The 20,665-nt window shown below is 42.7% G+C and overlaps 1 protein-coding gene across 3 annotated transcripts in view; it reads left to right on the forward strand.

Moving 5' to 3' along the window:
* The first annotated feature begins 2,013 nt into the window (after positions 1-2,013).
* CORIN (corin, serine peptidase) overlaps positions 2,014-20,665 on the forward strand; it is a 119,208-nt gene continuing 100,556 nt past the window's right edge. The window contains exons 1-2 of one of the 3 annotated variants that reach the window (XM_015625331.3): positions 2,014-2,204; positions 18,651-18,795. In XM_015625331.3, coding sequence (XP_015480817.1) covers positions 2,130-2,204; positions 18,651-18,795 — 220 coding nt within the window. In that variant the 5' untranslated portion in view covers positions 2,014-2,129. Of the gene's footprint in view, positions 2,205-2,578; positions 2,653-18,650; positions 18,796-20,665 lie in introns of those variants that run through there. The other 2 variants (XM_015625334.3, XM_015625332.3) reach the window with 2 other exon arrangements.

Raw genomic sequence — 20,665 nt, forward strand, 5'->3', positions numbered from 1 at the left:
ATTTTTTGTCAGGGCTACCTAATCTCTGCAATGAATCACAAATTATGGTTTGATTCCTCCATTACAGCACAAAATATTTGTTGTTTTACATTAAGCAATATGATGATTTTGCATAAATGGTCTTGCTTTTCTCTCTTTCCATGCTTTTCCTATTTTTTGTGTAATTGTTTTAAAACCACCACTGTTTTCCTCCAGATGCTGGAGGTTGATTAGAAGAGATGTTTGGTTGGTTGGGTAAAAAGTGCAGCACTGAATTACCATGAACTGAAGCCTCTTAGGTACATTTGCACTTCAGAAGCATAGAGAATACTGTCTGCACTATAACATTTACACACAAAGTAACTGGGCCTAAATCTGAAGGTATGGAAAATAAACTGATAAAAAAAAAGACAGCTAAGACATGTTCATCTTATTTATTCTTTATCTATAAACATATATAATACCATGTGTTTATATTTACAAATATAAACAGTTATGGGGGGTATCACCCTCAATAATTGTCAAGAGTGGTGACAGGACTGGAAGCCATATTCATGGAGAGGTGGTAGTTCACTTTCTTGGGTGTTTTCTGATTCAGATTTTGAATGTTTTCTGATTCAGATTTTGAATGTTTTCTGATTCAGATTTTGAATGATAGCATTTCAGAAGCACTGAATCATGCACAGTAAAAACTGGAAGCCTTTCTGTTTTAGAGATGTCATCTCAGAACCCAGCTGCAGTGCCAGTGACATCTTTCTGTGACTCTTGGAAGAGTCCTGAACTGTTTCTATTCTAGTAGCACACACTTCTGCCCATTTTGTACTCATTGTTTTGCCTTTTGTCCTGTTGGCTTTATCATTCTTGGATAGTTTTGGTGAGCTCCATTGTGTGCACAGACGAGACTTAAGTCAGAGTTGAGATCTTTGAATTGCAAATGCAGGGAAAAGTGACAAAAAATCAAATGCGGATCTTAAAAGCTGGTATCCCATGGGGATAGGACATTTGCTCTGTCATTTGCAGCTTCAGGCGGCACTTGTCTCTTGGCCTGAGAATTTTGCTTCAACAGATATGCAACAACCAGCACATCCCTCCAGCTCCGGATCGTTGGGGCCGGTCAGGACCAGGACCGGCGCGGGGACAAGAGATAACGTCGTCAGGTCGCCGCTGTTCTCCCGCTCAGCGCTTCCTCGCAGGGGAGGGACGAGGCACGGCAGGCTTGTCGCCAGGGCGCTGGGAGCGGAGCCTTCCTGCGGGGAAGGAGCTGGAGAAAACGTGTCGTTGGCTCCGGGAGGTTCCTCCTGCCGGAGCTCCTTCCTTCCCGCTTCTGCGGTGCCAGCTCCTCTTTCAGCTCTCTTTGGAGCCTTAGAGGCTGGCTGCGACACGCCAGCCTCTGTGCTACAGGGGGAAGCGTTGCAGTCCGTGCAGGCGCGAAACTCTCCCTCGCTGGGCAGAAAGGAAAGCCTTTGCCTGACCGTAACGTAAAATAAAGCGCAGGGAAGTCCAGCCGGGAGCCGCGGATGAATGGCGGGACCTGGCGCTCTGGTCCGCGCTTGCGGACCCCCGCTCTGAACTCTGCGCCTGGGTCGGTGGGCCGAGAGTGCCTGCAGGTCCGTGCGCTGGGCTGCCTTCGGATCGCTTCAGCCGCAAGTGCGCGTCCGGGCGCCTCGGGGCCAGGGCGCGGCGGAGCCCCGGCCAGCCAGGGTAACGGGTGCGAGGGGCGAGCTCCGCGGCTTCTTGCCCCCTACAGCATCTCTTGACTCAGGCTCGTCTTGCCACCTGAAGCCCTTCGCAGCGTGACGAGGCGTCCCTTAACCGGACTGGGGGGAGGGGGGCGCAAAGGCTGTGCCCACTTCATCCGCCCTCCCTGGGGGACGGCTTTAGGGCGAAATTAGTAAGTGGGCTGTCTCTCAGCTTGTCCCCAAGGGGTAGAGCCTTGTGTGCGAAAGGGGTGGGGATGTGGCTCTTTCTCGCGGAGGTTTATTATTATTGGGTGGAGGAGCGGGGAGGGGAGTCTGCGGAGCAGACAAAATGCGAAGCCCTCCCCGCAAGTGTGTCTGTGCGGGAGGCGGGTGGGCACAGTTCGTCAGAGACCGAGGTAGAGAAGGGTGAGGGGGCGGCCGAAGTGGAGAGGGGTCAGCAGCAGCCAGAGCATGCTTTCCACGCAACAGTTCCCTGCCCTGCCCGCGGCGGAGGAGCGCTACCGGCAGGTCCTCTCCGCCAGCCGGGTAAGGCGAACCTCAGGGCGCTCCCCTCCTCGCGGGGGGCCGCCTGGGGACCGCGGGCCGGGGGCTTGGGAGGGCGGCTGGCTCGGTCGCTCGGAGACCCCCTGGCTGTGTGCGGGGACAGCGCGCTTAGGGGACACCCCCGGCCGCCGCCGGCCCAGCAGGCAGTTCCCGTGCGCGGCGCACAGCCGTGGGGCTGAGCGGCAGGTTTATTGGGCAAGCGGAGAAGGGGCGACACCCCCTCCGAGCCCGCCGAGTTGTAGCGAGAGCGGACCCGTGGCTCACAGGCAGGGACGGGGCCGTGTCCCCCGGAGGCGCGGCCTGGGGGACGGCCGAGGACGAGTGACCGCCCGCGCCCAACCTGCCGCGATGGGGCCGTCCCGGAGCGCTCCTGTGCCGAAACTTGCGGGGACGCGCCGGGAACGGCCGCGTTCAGAGGCGCGGGATGCAGGTGAGCCACAGCCAACAAGCGCTCGTTGTCGGCGTCTCAGGGAGAGCCGAGCGGCGCCCTCGCCCCGGTTTTCTCACCAAGCGCGGAAGATCGGGGGGCTGCTGTGCCCGTTGAATGCTCTGCCGCTGGAAGGAGCGGGGAGGAGTTGGCCGAACCCGACGACAACGGGTCCGGCTAGGATTTGCAGGAACGAAGTTTCGGCTTTACCCCTGGCAAGGCTGTCATGGCAGCTCCATCGGCGGCCGGGCTCCCGCGGAGCCGATGCACCGTGACCCCGGCGCGGTAGCTGCCTCCCGGCATCAGGGGGGGCTGGCTTTACCCTTGCGTCGGTGCACCCTGGCGTCGGGTGGAGGGACCCCCACTCCCCTCCCACTGCTGTCCGGCGGGACGATACCCCTGGTCGCCGCCACCCGCGGGAGGAGGATACCCTGCACAGGGTCACAGAGGGGGCATTTCATCCTTCCAGGGAGAGCGAGCCAGCCTCTGTGGTTAACAGTGTCCGAAGGGGATAGATAGCGCGGTGTGGGCAGTCTCCAGCACGCACCTATGGGGAGGATGAGGGGGTCTGCCCGTGGGGGAGAGGCTGCGTAAGAGGGGGAGAAAGGAAACTTGCAGGAGGTGGCTGCTGTATTAGTGCGAACTTGCAGGGTGGGTCCCCTCAGCCTGCCCATCCCTCCGCTAGCCGGGGCTCAGGTGTCGCCCCGGTGTCCCCGGCGCGGGTGGCGCTGTCAGAGGGGCCGCAGCTGTACAGCGGGAGCGTCCGCAGGGAGGGAGCGGCGAGCGCCGCGCAGCAATGCTGAGCCTGATGCGTGGCTCCTGCGGGGAGGGCACGGAGCTGCTCGCACTGTCTCACCGATCGTACGCGACCGAAATGGCACAGCATTATTAATGACAAATAATTTCTTGTCATTACTCACATAGCCAGACAAGTTTATAAACACGGCAGTATACTTTAGTAGTGTCATTGCTCCACTTGATTTAAAATGCAGAACCCTGCATTTCATGGCAGGCAATTAATTAATTAACTTAAATTACTAGTAGTCTGGTTGAGATGGTGAAACTCTGAAGTGAAACCAAATAGCTAGAGCTTTTAATGCATTCACGGGACCTCTTGGGAAGTTTTGGCTTTCAGCAGTAAGACTATGGCAGTGGATTTTTCCATATGGCTAGGTACACCCCCCTTCCTGTGTTCCTAAAGAATAGAGCGGTCAGCAGAACTATGTTCTTTAGTTTGTTTTTGTAATGGATCTCTAGATGGAGATCTCTGTCTTGAGTACTGTGGCCCACAGATGAACGAATGTATCACTGAGATAGTCCAAACAACTAAAAAGTTGTAATACAAGAAATTAGAGAACTCCTCTGCCTGTGTCCCTACAAAAGCTGGTGGCATCCCCAGAGGACCTTGGACATCTAGGTTCTGTAGAAAGATGGGGACTCCTCCAGGTGAACAAGGGAATCCTAAACAGTGTTCAAACCTCTTTTAGAAATTAAATATTTACAACATTTTTTCCCTCCTCCAAAGGCCATTTATGAAATACCCCAACAGGCAAATGGATCTTTCTGCCTGTGGAGAAGCCTGGCCCTCCAGCCCCACATGTAATCCTCACTAAGCATGCATTTTGAAGGAAGCCACCAGCACTCATTTTTCTGAGAAGGCTCTCGTGGTGGTGAGCCAGACAGCACAGCAGCTTTCCCATGTTAGAGGAGTTCTCTTGTGCTCTTAGTATCTCATGAGGCCATCAGGACAAAATATTCTTTTTCCTGAGTCTTTTGGAGCTGGAACTATAAAATACTGAAGAAAACATTCACTTCCTTTCCACAAGTCTTAGCTGGCACTCTACTGTATGCAGATAACTTGAGTGTCCAGTGAATTAAAAGTGTTGTATGTAGATGGTTTGAAATGTGTAGTGATTTGAGGTGTTCTATAAAATGTGAACAGGAAAACTTTATATATCTCTGTTACTGTTTGGCTGTTATGTATTAGATGATGTCTGCAGGTACAAGTGAAAGCCAGGACTGTTAACAGTGCCAGTAATTATTTTAAAATGTGGGTTTACTTGAATGTAGGAGTTGCCCTTTTTTTCTTTTTCTTTTCCTGCTAAGCTGATATACATATTTAAGTCTTAGCACTCAGCTCCCTTGAGGAACATTACTGTCCTGGCATTATATTAAGTATTATATTATATTATATTAAGGCCAGACAAATAATTTCTTGTCATTACTCACATAGCCAGACAAGGAATGTGTGCAGAAGCTGAGGTGGATAAGCACCTAGACAGAAATCTCATTTGTCAGAAGAAAAATGGTCCTTTCAAGGGAAGGTGGGACAGGCAAGGGAATGTTGGGATGGTTGTAGCTGGCAAAGAAATCCAGCAGCTCCTGCTCAGCTCTAACCAACAAATGCTGAACCACAAACAAACCCTTTGTACACAAGCAGGAAGACAGCACTTCAAGCAGTGTGACTAAGTAGATGTTTGAGCCTGAATCTTTGCCATGCTGAGGCCCAGCAGATTCAGGTCATCCCAATCCAGGATACAAAATATAAGCTCTACTGGCACTTCCTTAAGAGGTGGGAGCTGTGGCTTTGACCCCACCTGCACCAGGAGGCCCTGGGCACCAGGTCATCTGCTTCCAGGCTGAACAGATCATGCTATCAGGCAGTTACATACAATGGCACTATCTCCTAGTGTGGTCAGGTTTTAAAAGAAGGTGCTTATAGCTACATTGTGTGGGAAGAGTCCTGTCAGCGTGTCAGGTATCCTTAGCAAGTGCTTACAAGGCCAGATGAATGTCTTGTTTCTGAATGCCAGCCAGGGTTTGTCAGGGGCGGATGTCAGGCCACTTGCAGCAGGGCAGTTTTAGACTTGCACATGCAGCTTAGGCCCTTCCAAATGTGGCTGCCAGACACTTCCTGATATTTAAATGCCTTCAGGATGAAGCAGCTAAGTAAGCACCGGGGCTTGAGGGGGGCAGTGTGATTACAGTTTGAAATACTGATGCTTGTAGTCTGTCCCAGTTTCTTTCCCTACCAAAAAGAAATGGACCTCGTTAAGTGGCAGGCTGGGTACATGCAGTTCTCCAGTGCCAGGAGAGAAGGGTAGGTGATAACCCGCTGTGAACTGATGGATTGTCATAGCAGGAGAAAGAAAGCTTAAATTTTCCTTGTAAAGGTTTTCACACTCAGAACAGTGACTGAAGACAGTATCCAGATAGCTCCAGCCTGACTACTCTCATTGCCTCTGAATTTTTAATTCTCCCTGCCCTCTGCAGTCAGCTGTTGACTTGTGAGGAGTTTCACCGAGAGCTGTCCTGAGCCTCACTCTGGGTGCCAGGGCGTGAGAGCCCCCTCCCCTTGCTGGCACCTGTGGCCGCGGGCACCAGCAGCTGCGGGGGGTGGCCCTCACTCCCCGAGAAGCTGCACGAGTTAAAGTGGGGGGAAAGAGGGAAGGAAGGGCGCCTGGCCTTTGTCCCTTTGGCTCTCACGGCAGCAGCCCCCGTGTGCAGCGGCTGTCCCCTCTCCCGGCCGCGGCCGCCGTGCCCGGCTGTGCTGAAGGGCGAAGGGGGGGGGCTGCTCCTGGCTGCCTCTCCCAGTCCGCAGCCCCGCGGCAGAAGAATACGATGCCGATCGCATCCTTTCCCTCAGTCCCCCGCCCTCTATAAATAACTCTGGCTGAGCTGACCTGTCAGATTCCCCCGGCAGAGCGGATCCCCTGACCCGGGCCGCCTGCAGTGGAAAGTCTGAATGCAAAACATACCGCGGCAAAAATAGAGCGGCCGGGGAGCCCCGCCGGCAGGTCCCGGCGGCTCTCGGTGCCGCACCGGGCCCGGCTCCCGCTGCCCCCTGGGCGCTCCCGGCTCCCGCCAGCACCAGGAGCTCTCCCCCTGCTCCTAAATCTTCGTACCCTTTAATGTCCCAGCGGGGAATGCTTTTCTCGCTGTCAGATGGAAGTATAATTCATTTTTTCTGTGGAACAGGTAGTTCCAAGTAGCATTTTTAATTTTAGCTTGCCTTTCTAAACAGCAAAGATGAAAGAAATGTGAATAATGGTTTAATATCCTAAATGTAAAAATAATAATGAGATAATTGTCAAGCAAGTGATTCTCATTTCGAAAAGAGGTGAAAATGTTGCTACTTCTGAAGTCTGAATTGGATTGCATCCTGTGCCTACCATGTGCAGACACTGCTCCCCTGAAGGGATAGATGCTCCTTGGCCGTGGTTTCAAGCCATTATCTTTTAGAGCAATGCTTGTAACTAAATTGTGCATATATTATTCCTAGTTGTTTTACCTGAGAAACTTGAATATCTGGAGGTTAAAGCCAGCAACAGATGCCAGAAAACGCTGTCTGATGCTGCTACGCCTTGTCCTTCTGGTGCATCCATGTCACAGTTCTTGACCCTCAGTGCCTGTTGGCACACAGCCAGCTCTAGGGGTGGTGGCAGGGTGGCCTTGGCCCACAGCCAAGTACTATATGGCCACTTGCTCTCCCCCTACCCCATCCTGCAGGGTGGGGGGAAAACAGAAAGAATGAAAAAGCTCATGGCTCAAGATGAAGGCTAGGACATCCCTTCCTGATCACCACCGTGGACAAAACAGACTCGAGTGGAATAAATTCGTTTATTGCTGATTAATACATACTGACTGATTCAGATACTGTGAAACAAAAACAAAAATTGAAGCAAGCATTAAAACACTTGAGGAAAGCACCTCTCATCCTCACTTCCCAGACAGCTTCACTCCAGACTCCTCTCCTTCCTCCTTGTTATCACCACAGGTGGCACTCAGTTCCTTCAGTGTGGCAATGAACAGCACACGGAAGGACTGTGGTTCTCTGCTACTCCTTCATTCTTACTCATCCTCTACTCTGGTGTGGATCCTCCATTTGGAGTATTTGCTCTACCATGGAGCATGTACTTCTCTGACCTTGGTGTTAGCACTGCTGTTTCTCACTCCTTTCCTGCTTCTCTGTAGGTGTGTGTGTGTGCCCTTTCTTAAATACTTTTTCATGGAGGCACCACCAACTTGGTTGATGGGCTCATCTGTGTTCTGTGCTGTGGATTCAGGTGGAACTGGACATGTCTGGCACACAGCAGCTCCTCAAGGAGGCCAACCTTGCAGTCCCCCCACTGCCAGCAGCTTGCCACCTACATGGATGTCTTTGGCCAGCAAACTGACCAGAGTAGCAGTGTTGCCTCTGTGGTTGTCTGCTTCCCTGTCCCTCTTCCCCTATCCCTGAATCATGAAAGGATGAAAAGAATCCAGATGCCATCCTTCTGTTCCTTTCCATAATTTCTGTCATTAGAGTGGTACCTTTGCATCATCTGCTTGTTTGGGTGCCACACAGTTTACAGTTCTCTGGGGTTTTTTTTCAGTTGTTTCCAGCATAAGGTAGCTTTTTAGCACATTGACCTCTAGAAAATGAATAGAGGCTGAAAATCAGATACTGACAGATCTACTTTTGAATAGTGAAGTTTGTGCTGTGATGGTTCAAGCGCTGCCCTTGGGGGACAGCTCCTGTAAGTCTGTAGGAAAAAAGACTGTTAGGTTGCATCACTGCAGGTGCTCCTGTAAGCTGTTGTTCTTCCAGAATTCCAAGGATATTGCCTTCTTTATTGCAAAATAAGTATTTTGTATATTGAATGTTTAATTAATCTTCATCTAAACCTTTAAAGGAAAGGAAGTGAAGGTAGAGATTCCTTTTTTTATGACTGCATCAGATTTCAGCTACTCCAATTCACTTGCTGTAGTTCAGGGAAATTCCAGTATTCAGTGTATGGTGCTCTTGCTTTGGGACTGTGATTGTCAAAGTCTGTCTTTCCCTTCTTCTCTTCCTAAAACCTGTAACACTCAGTTCTGCCATATACAGAACCTGGTGTTTTAAAAACTAATGTGCTAGAATTTTTCAGAACTGATTTGTTTGATGCAAGAGAGAGATTTCTCTTGGCAGTGATTTAGCAGTAGTAGTAACTGCCCAGAGGAATTCTTATTACTATTCATCACCTCAAAGAACTCCTAGCTTCAAAATAGCCTATACTGTCACTCTAATATTATTGAAAGTTACTTGACAACATCAAAGTCTCAGGAAGCATTTCCTAAGGAAAGAGACTCTCATTTCCCCCCCTTTTCTGCCGCTGAGTGAAGGAGTGAGAAATTGCTTATGTGCTCCTTGCGTTGTTCATCTCACTACATTTCAAAAAGCAGTCAGGTCATTCTTTTGGAAATAAAATCACTGGTAGGTAGCACTGAGGAGTTTTCCATCCCACATATCTGAGTTCTGCAGCTATCCATTCGTGTAACAGTACAGTATATAGCTGTAATACAATTACATTTTCTCCAGACTTCTGTGGGACAGTGGAACAACATGGAGATGTCTTCCATTGCTGCTGCTTTTGCTGTCAGTTTTGTTTGCTGGGTGGGTTATTTTGCCTGTGTTAAAGTTGTCCTGAAACCAGTGGTACCTGAAGATCATAAAAAGCAGCACATGCTACATTTTTCAGGCTTTTCCCAGCCTCCTGCATTTTCACATCTCCAGGAAGAAACACAGACAGCTGAGCTCACCTTGCCTTAACAACCCGTGCATTTTTGCCATGACACAGTACTGAGGGACAGATGTTGCTGAAAGATACTTTATTGTTTGAAAGATGCTACTTCTGTGCTTCTGCAAATATTGTCTAAATGGATAATATATCTGAAAGAATATTAGGAATTGTAGAGTAAGTAGCTATCTTTCTTCTCCTCCCCCCGCCCCCCACTGCTTTTTGATATGCAGCAACTATGTAACCAAAGTATTAAGTAGTAAATGTCTTTTCTTAAGCTTCGTTTTGTGTCTGCTCAGCCATTTCAGGGGTGTTGGCTTAAATGATTTGTAGTGCATGTAGACAAGCCTGGAAAGGAAGTCTGAAATGATGATTCAATACATTCAAAAGTTGTTAACAAATCCTTTTCCCTATAAAGTGAGAGACATGGAATAGTGTTGATGGTAGTCTGGATGGTTTGAGAATCCAGATGGTTTCCATTTGCTTTTTCTTTATCATAGATAGGATTATTCTATGACTTGGAGTTTTTTTAAGAAAATGTGAATGGAAGGAAACCTGGCATCTGTTCTAGGGATGACAAATTGAATATTGCTAGCCATAAATATAGTAAAATTTTTCTTATTTGACAAAATAATTAATCAGATTGTTATTGTTTCAGTGACTTAGATGGATGTTTTTATCCCATAAATCTTTATGTGATCCATAAAACTTCAGTACTACATCGAAGTCATAGTCAAATATATACACCAATGTAAGTGCCTTGTTAACCCACTTAATGTTGAGCTTTCTGTATCAGCTCATTTTTTTTTAAATTCAGCAATATTGAATAGGTTTAATCTCTACTCACCTCTCCATTATGTCTTTCACAATGTCCTGGTAGTTTCAAAAAATATCCTTCTCTTTCTTTATTTTCTTTTACTGAAGCAAAATGTTCAATGACATGTTCCTGAACAAAGTGGTGTCCTACTGACAAATGAATGAGTCACCTCTAAATTTTTTAGGTAGTAGGTTATCGACCTTTGTGACATTGTGTAAACCCATTTTCATCTTTGGGAGGAGGTCAAATAAAAGTCTAGCTATGATATCTGAACAGATAAGGCTTTGCTTTGACACTAAATCATGTCCGTTCCTTTGATTAATATTGCTGTTGGCCTTATCTTTGGTCCAAGGGTTAGTATCTTTTATTCACAATTCAGAAAAAAGTCAGTAAAGTTAACATTATACATTTAAATCCCAAATTTTAATTTCTTCTAGGCAGATGTTTATAGTTGAAGAATAATTATGCATATTTAATGAAAAATTAATAAAAAATGCATGAAAGATAAAGAAACAAATGCTTCTAAGGAGATTTTAAGCAATTTTAAAGCTTGCATTCTAGTTTACCATCCAGCTAATGTAATTGAAAGCTTCTGATTTTAAATGGGTTAAGCAATTGCATAATCAGCAATAGGCATGGCACAGAGGGTTAAATCTGATGAGGCATTAACAGGAAAAAAAGGTATGTCCAATTATGATCTGTAATTACCTTGTGTGGGATGGGGCTCCTGATGGGATTTTTTTGTTCACAGGCAGTGGGTGACTGATATGTGAGCCACAGGACAGGAAGGAACTCTTTTTTGCCCTTTCTAGTTTTCCAGGCTTGAAAGATTCTTTTAGGAGGAGGTTTTCCTAATAGTATCCCTCCACCCCCTCAGAATGTTTTTATTTTTTTTTCCAAATTTTTTTTATTGTCAGAAAGTAGGCTTCTAGGATTTTTCCGTGGATTTTTTTAATGGTTTTCAATTTTGCCTCTCTGGTGCTAATGGCTCTTCTGCAGACATCTGCTCATTGAATTCCCAGCAAGGCAGGAACCTGAAGAGTGTTTCTCCCTGCTTTTTGGGTTGTGATTCTCAGCAGTGTGTAGCCAGAGGCTTGCCATCGCTGCTCAACGTGCTTAGCTCAATGCAATGAACATCTGGGTAGTCAGGAAAGCATTAGAATGGTGTCTCTGTGTGTTCAGAAAAACAGCACAGCACTGTGGAAACTTTCATGAGTAATTTCTGCATGCCATAAAGAAAACTAATAACCCCTAGAGCATGAATTCTGCATTAGTTAAAGAGTACTTCCCCCAGAACAATTTCCCACTGCTTGCTGGAGTGGACTGAATGGATGTTCGTGTTCTGGCACTGAGAAATATCAGATAATGCTAACCGTAGTCTAATCCTTAAAATTAATGCCTTTCATACACCCTTCAGTTTTTACAAAGTCTTTGCTATGTTCCATATGTTTACTGAACCTTGCTCATCTTAGGAGGCATGGCAATATCACACATCTTTGCTGCCAGCTGTGAGTAATAAAGAGAACTTAGAACTGTAGTAAGTTTGCCATCAGCTGTAGTATTTCCTAAATGGAACATTCTTGAGAATTCAACAAAGTTCCAAGGTAAAATGGGAAGTATCCACACAGTAGTTTTAAGTTTACATCAGTGACATTATAAATAATTGTAAATATGTACAATATTTAAGTAAATATGTAAACAATTAACATTTATGCCAAAACAGGATCATTATTCAGCAGCACCTCTTAAAAATTAAGGGATTACAACCTATTGGTATTTAAGAGTGATACTACTGTTCTTCAGTAATGATAAATATATTTTTTTCCCTGTTTTCTAATTCAAATTTTGAAGACTGATTTGTACTGACTGTATATGTTGGCTAATGGTATGTCTAATTCTTATTTACAATGAGATGGAGAATAGTTATTGGCATCACACATGGAATCCAAGAAAATCCTTTATTTTCCACTTCCATCTTTTGCATGAGATGTTAAGCATAGATTAACTGTAATGGAGAATCAAGGTCAATAGTTTGCTTGTCAATAACTTTCTGATTTCTAAATGAAATATTTTCAGGGAGACCAATTATTAAATTATTTTTAATGTCAATTTTGATATCAAATAGATGTTTTTCAAAATGCCTTTATAGTCCACTGCATTGCCAGGATAGGACAGTGTATTCTTTCCCTAAAGAACTGAAGAAATGAGAATAAACTCAGAACTCCAAATCATCTGGCCGCAGGGCCTATGTCTGAGTGGCCAACTTGTTTCCACCTCCCTCAAAGCCTTCAGAAAGGGAAGAACGAATTATGAAAGAGAAGTTGCACCAGAAGCAGGCTCCCTTAATTGAGAATACACTGTAAAAATAGTAACTTGGGCTCTGGCAACACCACTGGCGGCTCAGCAGATGTCTGTCACCCCAGATAAAAGCAGATTTGGAAATGCATATTGGTGGCTCTGATAGCTGGTTGTTCCTCAGCTGGAAATGTGGAGTGAGGCTGGGTTATGCAGGAGGTATCTGCAGCCACACTGGACAGCACAGCAGGCACACAGCTTGGCAGTGGCAGTGAAGGGTTTCCCACACACAGGTGAGTGGAACACCATAGGTGTGCCTTTGGGTTGGGTCTCAGCAAACTTTCCAATGGTTTTCGCTCAAACTGAAGCTGGAGCAGCGTAAGAACGGTGCTGTCACTGAACATGGAGAGACATGTTTGAATGTCACCTTGACTCTTCTGAGCTTCTCCTGCATACCTCCTCAGTTACTCTGTTCCAAAATTGTTTCAAGCTCACAAAATTGCTGAAATTGTTGGGGGTCAAGAGCTCCAAATTTGTGCAACAGAAATGAAGGAAAGAATATCACATAAACATTTGTAAATCTTGAATTAGTGACTGACTTTGGGTGATGCCAAATTTGATTTTGGCAACACTCAAACTGGATTTTTGTTTCTCAAACTGGATTAAAAACAGCTTGAAAATTCTTCTGAACAGAAGTGGATAGTGGGTGTCTACAGCAGTGTGAAAGGCAAAACATCACCTTATTTTACACCTTGCATCTTCTTCAACACAGATGAAACATCACTGGCGCAGTTACACTTTACTTATTTTAAGTGAAAATGTACATCAGGAAGATTAAATGTGTTTCAGGTTTATGCTTCAACCAAAAGAATCTGAGTGTACACGACATCTAGCACCAACCAAATACATTGTTAGGAAAGATATGTCCAGCTTTATATGATATCTCCCTTAGTGGGATACTGTGTATTTTGGATTGATTTATTTCATGGAAGAGAAAGGAGGTCTGATTGTCAAAATGAACTTCTAATGAATTATGTCAGCAATTTGTAATTTGTCTAAGGATATGGAATTCCCTGGGAGAAGTTACAAGATTACAGTGAACTTGAACTATCAGGAAAACAATACATTTAACTGGCAAATAACAACTTGTGATAATAACATGCTTTTCATGTTTGCCTACCTGCTGTATGAAAAGGGTAGTTGGTTTGGGGTTTTTTTCTTGCCTTCTGTATGAAAAGGTGTTTGGGGGTTTTTTGCTGCTTTGCTGCATGAGAATTTTTTTTTTTCCTCCAAATGGCACTATTTCATTTTAGAATAACTACGACACTACTGTTCTTCAATTTGTGTCTACTAGAATTTGGATACTGCCTGTATTTGCAAACAAAAGCTGCTTAGTATCCAATTTCTTTTGCTGCCTTAACATTCATTCATCATGGTCCATTTCAATTTGACTCTCTAATTCCTCTAACACTGAAAATGAAATATTTCACAGCTTTTTGCCTATTTGTGTTTTTAGCATGTGACTTTGTACCTTTGAATGATTTTTCTTACACTTACTACTTGTTACAATGACGATGAAGTATGGTGTTACATTTTTTGATAATAAAGTAGTCAAATAGAGGTACATTGGTGACTCAAAATATTCACATAAACAGGACAGAACTGATAAAAAATGTAGGCCATTTTCAGCTTATGTTACTCATTACCAGGCCTTTGAATATCATGAGTTGATCAAAAAAGACTGTAAGAATGAGTATATTTATATTTATATATATTTATGGTGTTTTGTGTTTAAAAGTAGACACTTCACATGTTCAGCTTTTTCTCTGTAGCCATAACAAGTGGGAACCATCTTCCTTTAATGGCAAAAGGAAAGATGTAATGGCTGATATGGTCATGTCAGTCCAGTATCTAGAGATTTAAGACCAGCATCATAAGAGCAGATGAAATCACAAGAGCTGACAACTGAGCACTGCTTCAACATTAGAAGAGGAACAATATCAAGGATATGTAAAGAGCTGCAGATAGTTTCCCTAATCTTACATATTTATTGCTTGGCTGGATAGCAGATTCCTCAATGGCACTTTGAGGACTTCTGAGGACAATGGGGTGACTTCTGAGGTCACCTGTTTACTGCTCCCTGACATTCTTTCTGCATTTCATGGTAGTACTTCCTTCCACTTTCCATTCCAAACACTAAATAATGCTCAAGATATATTAGTGCTTCTGATCCAAGAGGTGTCTTCTACATTTCTGTGTAGAGACCCATCTTGCACAGAAGATACTGACAGTAGGCAATTAGCCCTAATGATGCTTCTTTATTGGGAGAACATCTCTTAGTTCTGTTAGTGACAACAGCAGGAGATATTTTTGTCAAGTGCTTATACCATGATTCAGGCTGTTTTATAGACTAGTAACTTAGATACTTTTAGTATCTAAAAGGAAAATTGCATGCTACCATAGGCTTTTCACCCGTAAATCTTAATGTAATCTGTCATTTCTCTGCTTTAATATGACAGGCATGTTATTGAAATGACAGCCATGAGATCAGATTCTTTCCACGGCTTTCAGAAAATAAGCTGTGAATTTTGGTCCAATGAATTTTTAGTCTTTTTGTAGTCAGATAGGACTCCAGATTCTTTTCCATCTTACTTTTTTTCTGCCTCTGTTGTTCCAGAAAATAAACTGAGCAGTCTGATCCAGCAGTCCTAGATAAACCTAGAATTTTTAAAAAATAGGAATGGGCTGAAATTTGCTCAGAATTTCTCCTTAGTCTATTTCCTTTATAGGAAGTCTTGCAATTGTTACTGAAAGAATGCCACTCAGATAAGCAGAGGTTAATGTAATTTCATTAGGAACAAAACTTTTTACCTGTCAGAAGAAATTATCTTATGTTTTTAAGCATCCTGTGTTCTGACTATATTCTTGTTAAATACAAAACCTTTTCGTATTAAAAGCAAATGACTTCTTGGCCTTAAAAAACAAACACCAATATATTCTAACTATAGTGCACATAGGACTTAATTCAGAAAAATATTTCTTAGATCGAGTTTTCTAACAACACTGCCACTAAGAGAACTTGCACCAGTGTTCTTTAAGTATTGAGAATATGTTTTAGTCCAGTGTTGTAGATTTTTGTCTAAATCTATTTTATGCTGAAATCTTTAGCATTCAGGGTTGATTTCTTTCAGTGGGCCCTCAAGGATTCTGCTTTTAAGTCTTCTTGTCCTCCCCTTGGAAAGAGAGATAAATATGTATCTATCAGGTACCTCAGTCTTACAGACTTGGAGAATGAGTCAGAGAAGCTATTAGCTACACAGAGGGTTGAGGGAGACTGGTTTCTTCTCTCAGCCACTAACCTAGAAGCTTGAAGTGAGCTGAGGAATAAGCACTTTGCACTCCTGTTTCCTTCCATAGGCCCATTTTTATCTGAAGATTCCATTATTTATGTCTTTAGTCTATTATTTGTTCCTCTATTCCATTATTTATTAGAACTGAGAGAACAGAGCACATCTGAAGTTTATGCAGATTACCATTGTCATACTAGAGCACTTGAAGCTGGTGCGTGTATTGCAATATTTTGTGGCAAGAGGAAAAGAAATACTATCAGGGAATATACCAACAGTAGGTGTAATGCATTCATGTTTATCTGTAGGACACTTTATAAAATTCTCATTGTTGATAGGAACCAGTAGCACTATCTCTAGTTTTAGTTCATATTCATCAGAGAAATTGACAGGAAAAAAATACTGTAGACATTCAAGTGATGGAAAATGGTATAATTTGGAATCTGGAAAAATTAAGTTTATGCTTGCATAGTCACTGGTGATGATTTAAGTAGGTGTATTGTTTTTCCTGAGGTCTTTTCCTGTAGAAGGGAAAAATACAACATGCTGTTTGGCTTGCTATAAATATTTACTTTGCTGTTCTACAGAACAAGCAATTCATGGCGCTTAGAGGAGCATTGCTCAAGTGGTTGTGATAGTCTGCTGAGTTGTAGATCTAATTTTTTAACTGCTTCAGGTGAAAAAGGGTACTGAACTCAATTTCCCGGTTTCCTGTGGGAGCACTGCATCCACTGCACTGTTGTCTGTGCTTTCAGAAGTAATTATGGCAGTGTTTTGGGAGATCTGTATTCACAGCAGAGTTGTGTTATTCCTCTGTTACCTGTGCTCACAAGGGGGCATAATACAGGCCATGCAAACCCAGGTTGTGGAATTCAGGGAAGTTGCTATGAGTACAGCAGCTAAAGCTCCTGGATTCCAGCATTACCAGAAGCAAAACGTCAGGCAGACACTGAAGACTTTAATATGAAAAGGTAGGACTGCAGGAAGTCAAGCAGGTATTGAATAAACGTCACATGGATCGAAGTTCCTAATATTCACCTAAATCCTTAACTTTATCTGTGACTGAATGTTTTAGATGTCACTTCTGGACAGGGGCAGTAATTAAGCTGAGATAGCCTGAAGTCTCGGTTTGAAACATTTGCAACTTCTGAATAAGCGGCTGGTTAAGAGAAAGCAATTCTGACAACCAGTTATCTCTCCCCAGTATCATTTATATTTCTCCTGTTCTGGGAAACGAGGATCAGATTACAGACTTTGTCGTCTCACTCAGACTGTTTCAACAGACATTGTTTATTCTTATCCTGAGCTGGCTGTTTCAGATTTTCCAATAAATCCAACATCTTTGAGTTTACCATCCTGCTTGCTAGATAAATCTAGTAGTAGGACTGTGTTGAGACTGAATCACTGGGATAGGAGGCAGTGAGATACTACTAGCAGCTCACACCATGCCAGTACCATGTGCATTTTCAGTGTTATTGTCTTTACTTTGAACAGTGGAATTAAGTCAAATGGAAGAAATGGAAATAAGTCAAATGGGACAGACACTGCACTGGATGAATCTCAAAGTGGTCAGATGACGTGATGCTTAGCAGCGTTGGAAAAGATACAACTTTACAAGTGCAGTTTTCTTAGCTTTTGCTGTCTGTCAAGGGTCTGCAGAGTCGAGTAACCTGGGGTTTCAGGAATAGATGGTAATTCTGCTATCTGCCAGGAAAATTCCCTTCCAAATAGTCTTTATGCCAGGCTGGAACAAGAGACATTGCAGAATGATGGAATATTATTCTGCAAATCTTACTTACACCTACAGTCTTCTCATTCAAGGCAGTAAATGGGCAGTGAGGTTGTGGGATGGTATAAATCCAGTTTCTTTCCAGCAATTCCTTAAGAAATAGTTCAGCTTCAGTTTGTGCCAGTCAGTCTGATGTCCCGCTCTTTACAGAAAGGCACGTTCAGCAGAGCCAGCCAGAGGGATAACCCACAGAGACTGGCATTTATGAGACTAATGTTATTTATGTTGTAGACTTCAGCCTCCTGAGGTTCTTCAGGGAGAGGCTGTCAGGGTAATGGATGCCTTTACTCTTGTGTCCTGACACAGTCAACTTTGATGTGATTGATCTTCCTGACAAAGAGGATAAACTATTAGTCGTCCTTTGGGAAGACACTGTCTGGAATGAATAAACCTATCATCCAGTGTCACATTATCACAGGGAGAAATTTATTTTTTGGTCAGTTTCAAATAAAAGGGCATTGACTTCATAACAGTTTCAGCGTTGCTTTTCGTTTTTGTTTCTGTTTAAAAAGTATGACATTTCTCCAGTATATGAGATCATAGTATTGATGGAGTTAGGTTTAAAAAATATAAAATGCATGTTTAGGCTTTTAAAAGGGTTTGAATTTTTGTACTTTGTGCAACTCAGTTGAATTCAGAAAATAATTTTTCTCTATTCTTTTGTATTCCACTCATAGAACAGAAAATGTGATTTGCAAACTCTACATGTTAAGTTATAATTTTGTAAGGTACTTATAAAAAACAGACATCATTATTGTGCATAATAAGTCTTCTTTTGTCACTTAAAACAAATGTTATAATAGTATCTTGATTCTTTAATAAAAGAAACAAGAACATGGAGCTCTTGAATAATTACTAATGGATTATTTTTAATTATAATCTGTATTTAGCCCTATTCCTTATGTTTATTATGTGTTTTACATTTTTATTCAAATGAAATGCCTTTCCAACATCCAGTTCATCATAAATGTTTAGATATTTCAATGAAGCTATAGGACTGTGGATATTGAGTAAAGTTTAATACATTATATGGATTGTGGTAGACAGTCCACCAGAAAGAAAATTTACATACAGCTTGCCATTAAGAACTTATTAGCTATTCACAGCATGTATTTAAATCATGTAGCTGTGTAATAGGGAGGGAGGACTGCTATTGAAAACATAGGAGTTACTGGTGGTCACCAGCATGATAAAACTGCATTTTTGTTTTTCAGGTCTTAGGAACAGATGAGGATAATATGGGGGATGGCTGCTCTCAGAAACTGGCTTCTGCCAAGTTCCTTCGACTTTTGCTCCTGATACTGATTCCATGCATCTGTGCCCTCATCCTTTTGCTGGTGATCCTTCTTACCTTTGTAGGTGAGTGCTTCTGTAACTAAGGAGACTTTTTTAAATTAAAGAAACTAAACTAAAACTAAGACCACATTTTCAAGTGCTAATTTAATTATGGACATTAGGTATATATCTTAGCACACCTAACTGAAAAACTAATGTACCAAGTGACTGTTTGTTGCAGATAAATAATATTTAATGTATTGATGAGGAAACCTTTTCTGATTTTCTCAAGGTACATTTTTGAGGAACACATTATCTTGAATATGTAGACAGTTTTCAGCAGCCCTTTTAAAAGTGCAAAAGATACTTTTGTTATAATTTTAGATCACTATCAGTGGAATGGAATATTTATCCCTGTATGTCACACATTCACATGCAAACCTGATTCTTATTTTCAGGTGAGATTTAATTTATAAATAGCTACAAATCTTTCTGAACAGCATACAAAATATTACTAACTAAGGAAAATTATGTTCATTTCTTCTACATACAAAATATATAGCAGTGCAGAACTCCAAATATGTTTTGTGGAAACTGGTTCAAGGTATACTAGATTTCATAATGGCTTAGTCTGTTAAGTAATTTTGTGTGTAAGTTTTTCATAATTAAAAAGTGCTAATTTATTACCATGAATTTTTTAAAAAGTCTTCTCTTTGTTACTTCTAGAGAAGCTGACATATCATTAAGTTGGTTCACGTACAAAATGAAAAAGACAGTAATACTAGGTGAAAGCATTATTTTTTCAGGAAAAAAAGTTTTAAAAAATTTGCTTTCACTGCTAAGTGTTTTTGGGGTTTTATTTTTCTTCTTTTTAGTGAGAATATTTTCTAATTGAGCTTCCTTAGGTACTTCAGAAGCACATCTGAAATAAGTGGGGTAACGTATCCAGTATCCAGATATACCGATATAAATCTATTTTCCTATTTTAAACACTCCAATTTCAATACACATCAAACAGTTAGCAAGTATAGGAAGAAACAAAACATGCTTCAAAAACACTGACAAAACCAGGACGATTTAGATCTGTTTTCTCAATTCAGTCTGTAAAGGATATGGAACACGACATTGTAGACCTGTTCTTTTCATTTAGTTTAAGTTAAGGAAGTAAAAAAAAGAACCCAAAGCTAGTAAATGTTATGATTGACAGGTAAGTCTTGGGTTGAACTAAGAACAGTGTGAAATGGATTAAGATCAAGTAATTCTTGCAATTAGGAAATATGAAGCCATTAAATTTGCTTTCCTTATGTTTAGCATTCCATTTGTATCTTTCATATCCTCTGCCCTAGTTTTTCATTCTTTGGTGAGAAAGCAGATAAAAAAGCAGGTGTATTTACATCAGCTCTACTCAATCTCTTCCTCAGGCATGTATCAACCTGTCATTAAAATGTATGAAATCTGCTGGGAAATGGGGCCTGCTCTGATCCCACTTCCATAGCAAAAATCGTGACTGTCTCCTCTTAAGTCAACATAATTACTGGAGGGTAAGGATAAGGCTTGGTGTTTTAACCCAAGTCTGAAACTGGCAAAGGTCCCTTCAGAAGCAGCTTTTGTATTAACATTTTATAAGTTACTATCCTTCTCAGCAGCTTTAATTTCCTATGTGTTGAAAGCCTATAAGCAAATATATTTTATGACCAGAATTTGAAGAACCAATGCTGTGGACATTTAAAGTGTGTGTAATAGAATAAAGTCTGTTATAGGAACTAAGAATACACTACATCCAAAATAGTACTTCATATTCATGTCAGGTCGATAATAACTGAATTCTAATATTGGTATGAAGTCTTTCAGTGTGAGAAATAAGTTGATAGTACTGACTGGCTAATTTAAATTATGGGAGGGAGGGAGGAAGGGAGGAAGGGAGGAAGGAAGGGAGGGAGGGAAGGAAGGAGGG

The sequence above is a fragment of the Parus major genome, chromosome 4, assembly GCF_001522545.3.
Source record: "Parus major isolate Abel chromosome 4, Parus_major1.1, whole genome shotgun sequence".
Classification (NCBI taxonomy): domain Eukaryota; kingdom Metazoa; phylum Chordata; class Aves; order Passeriformes; family Paridae; genus Parus; species Parus major.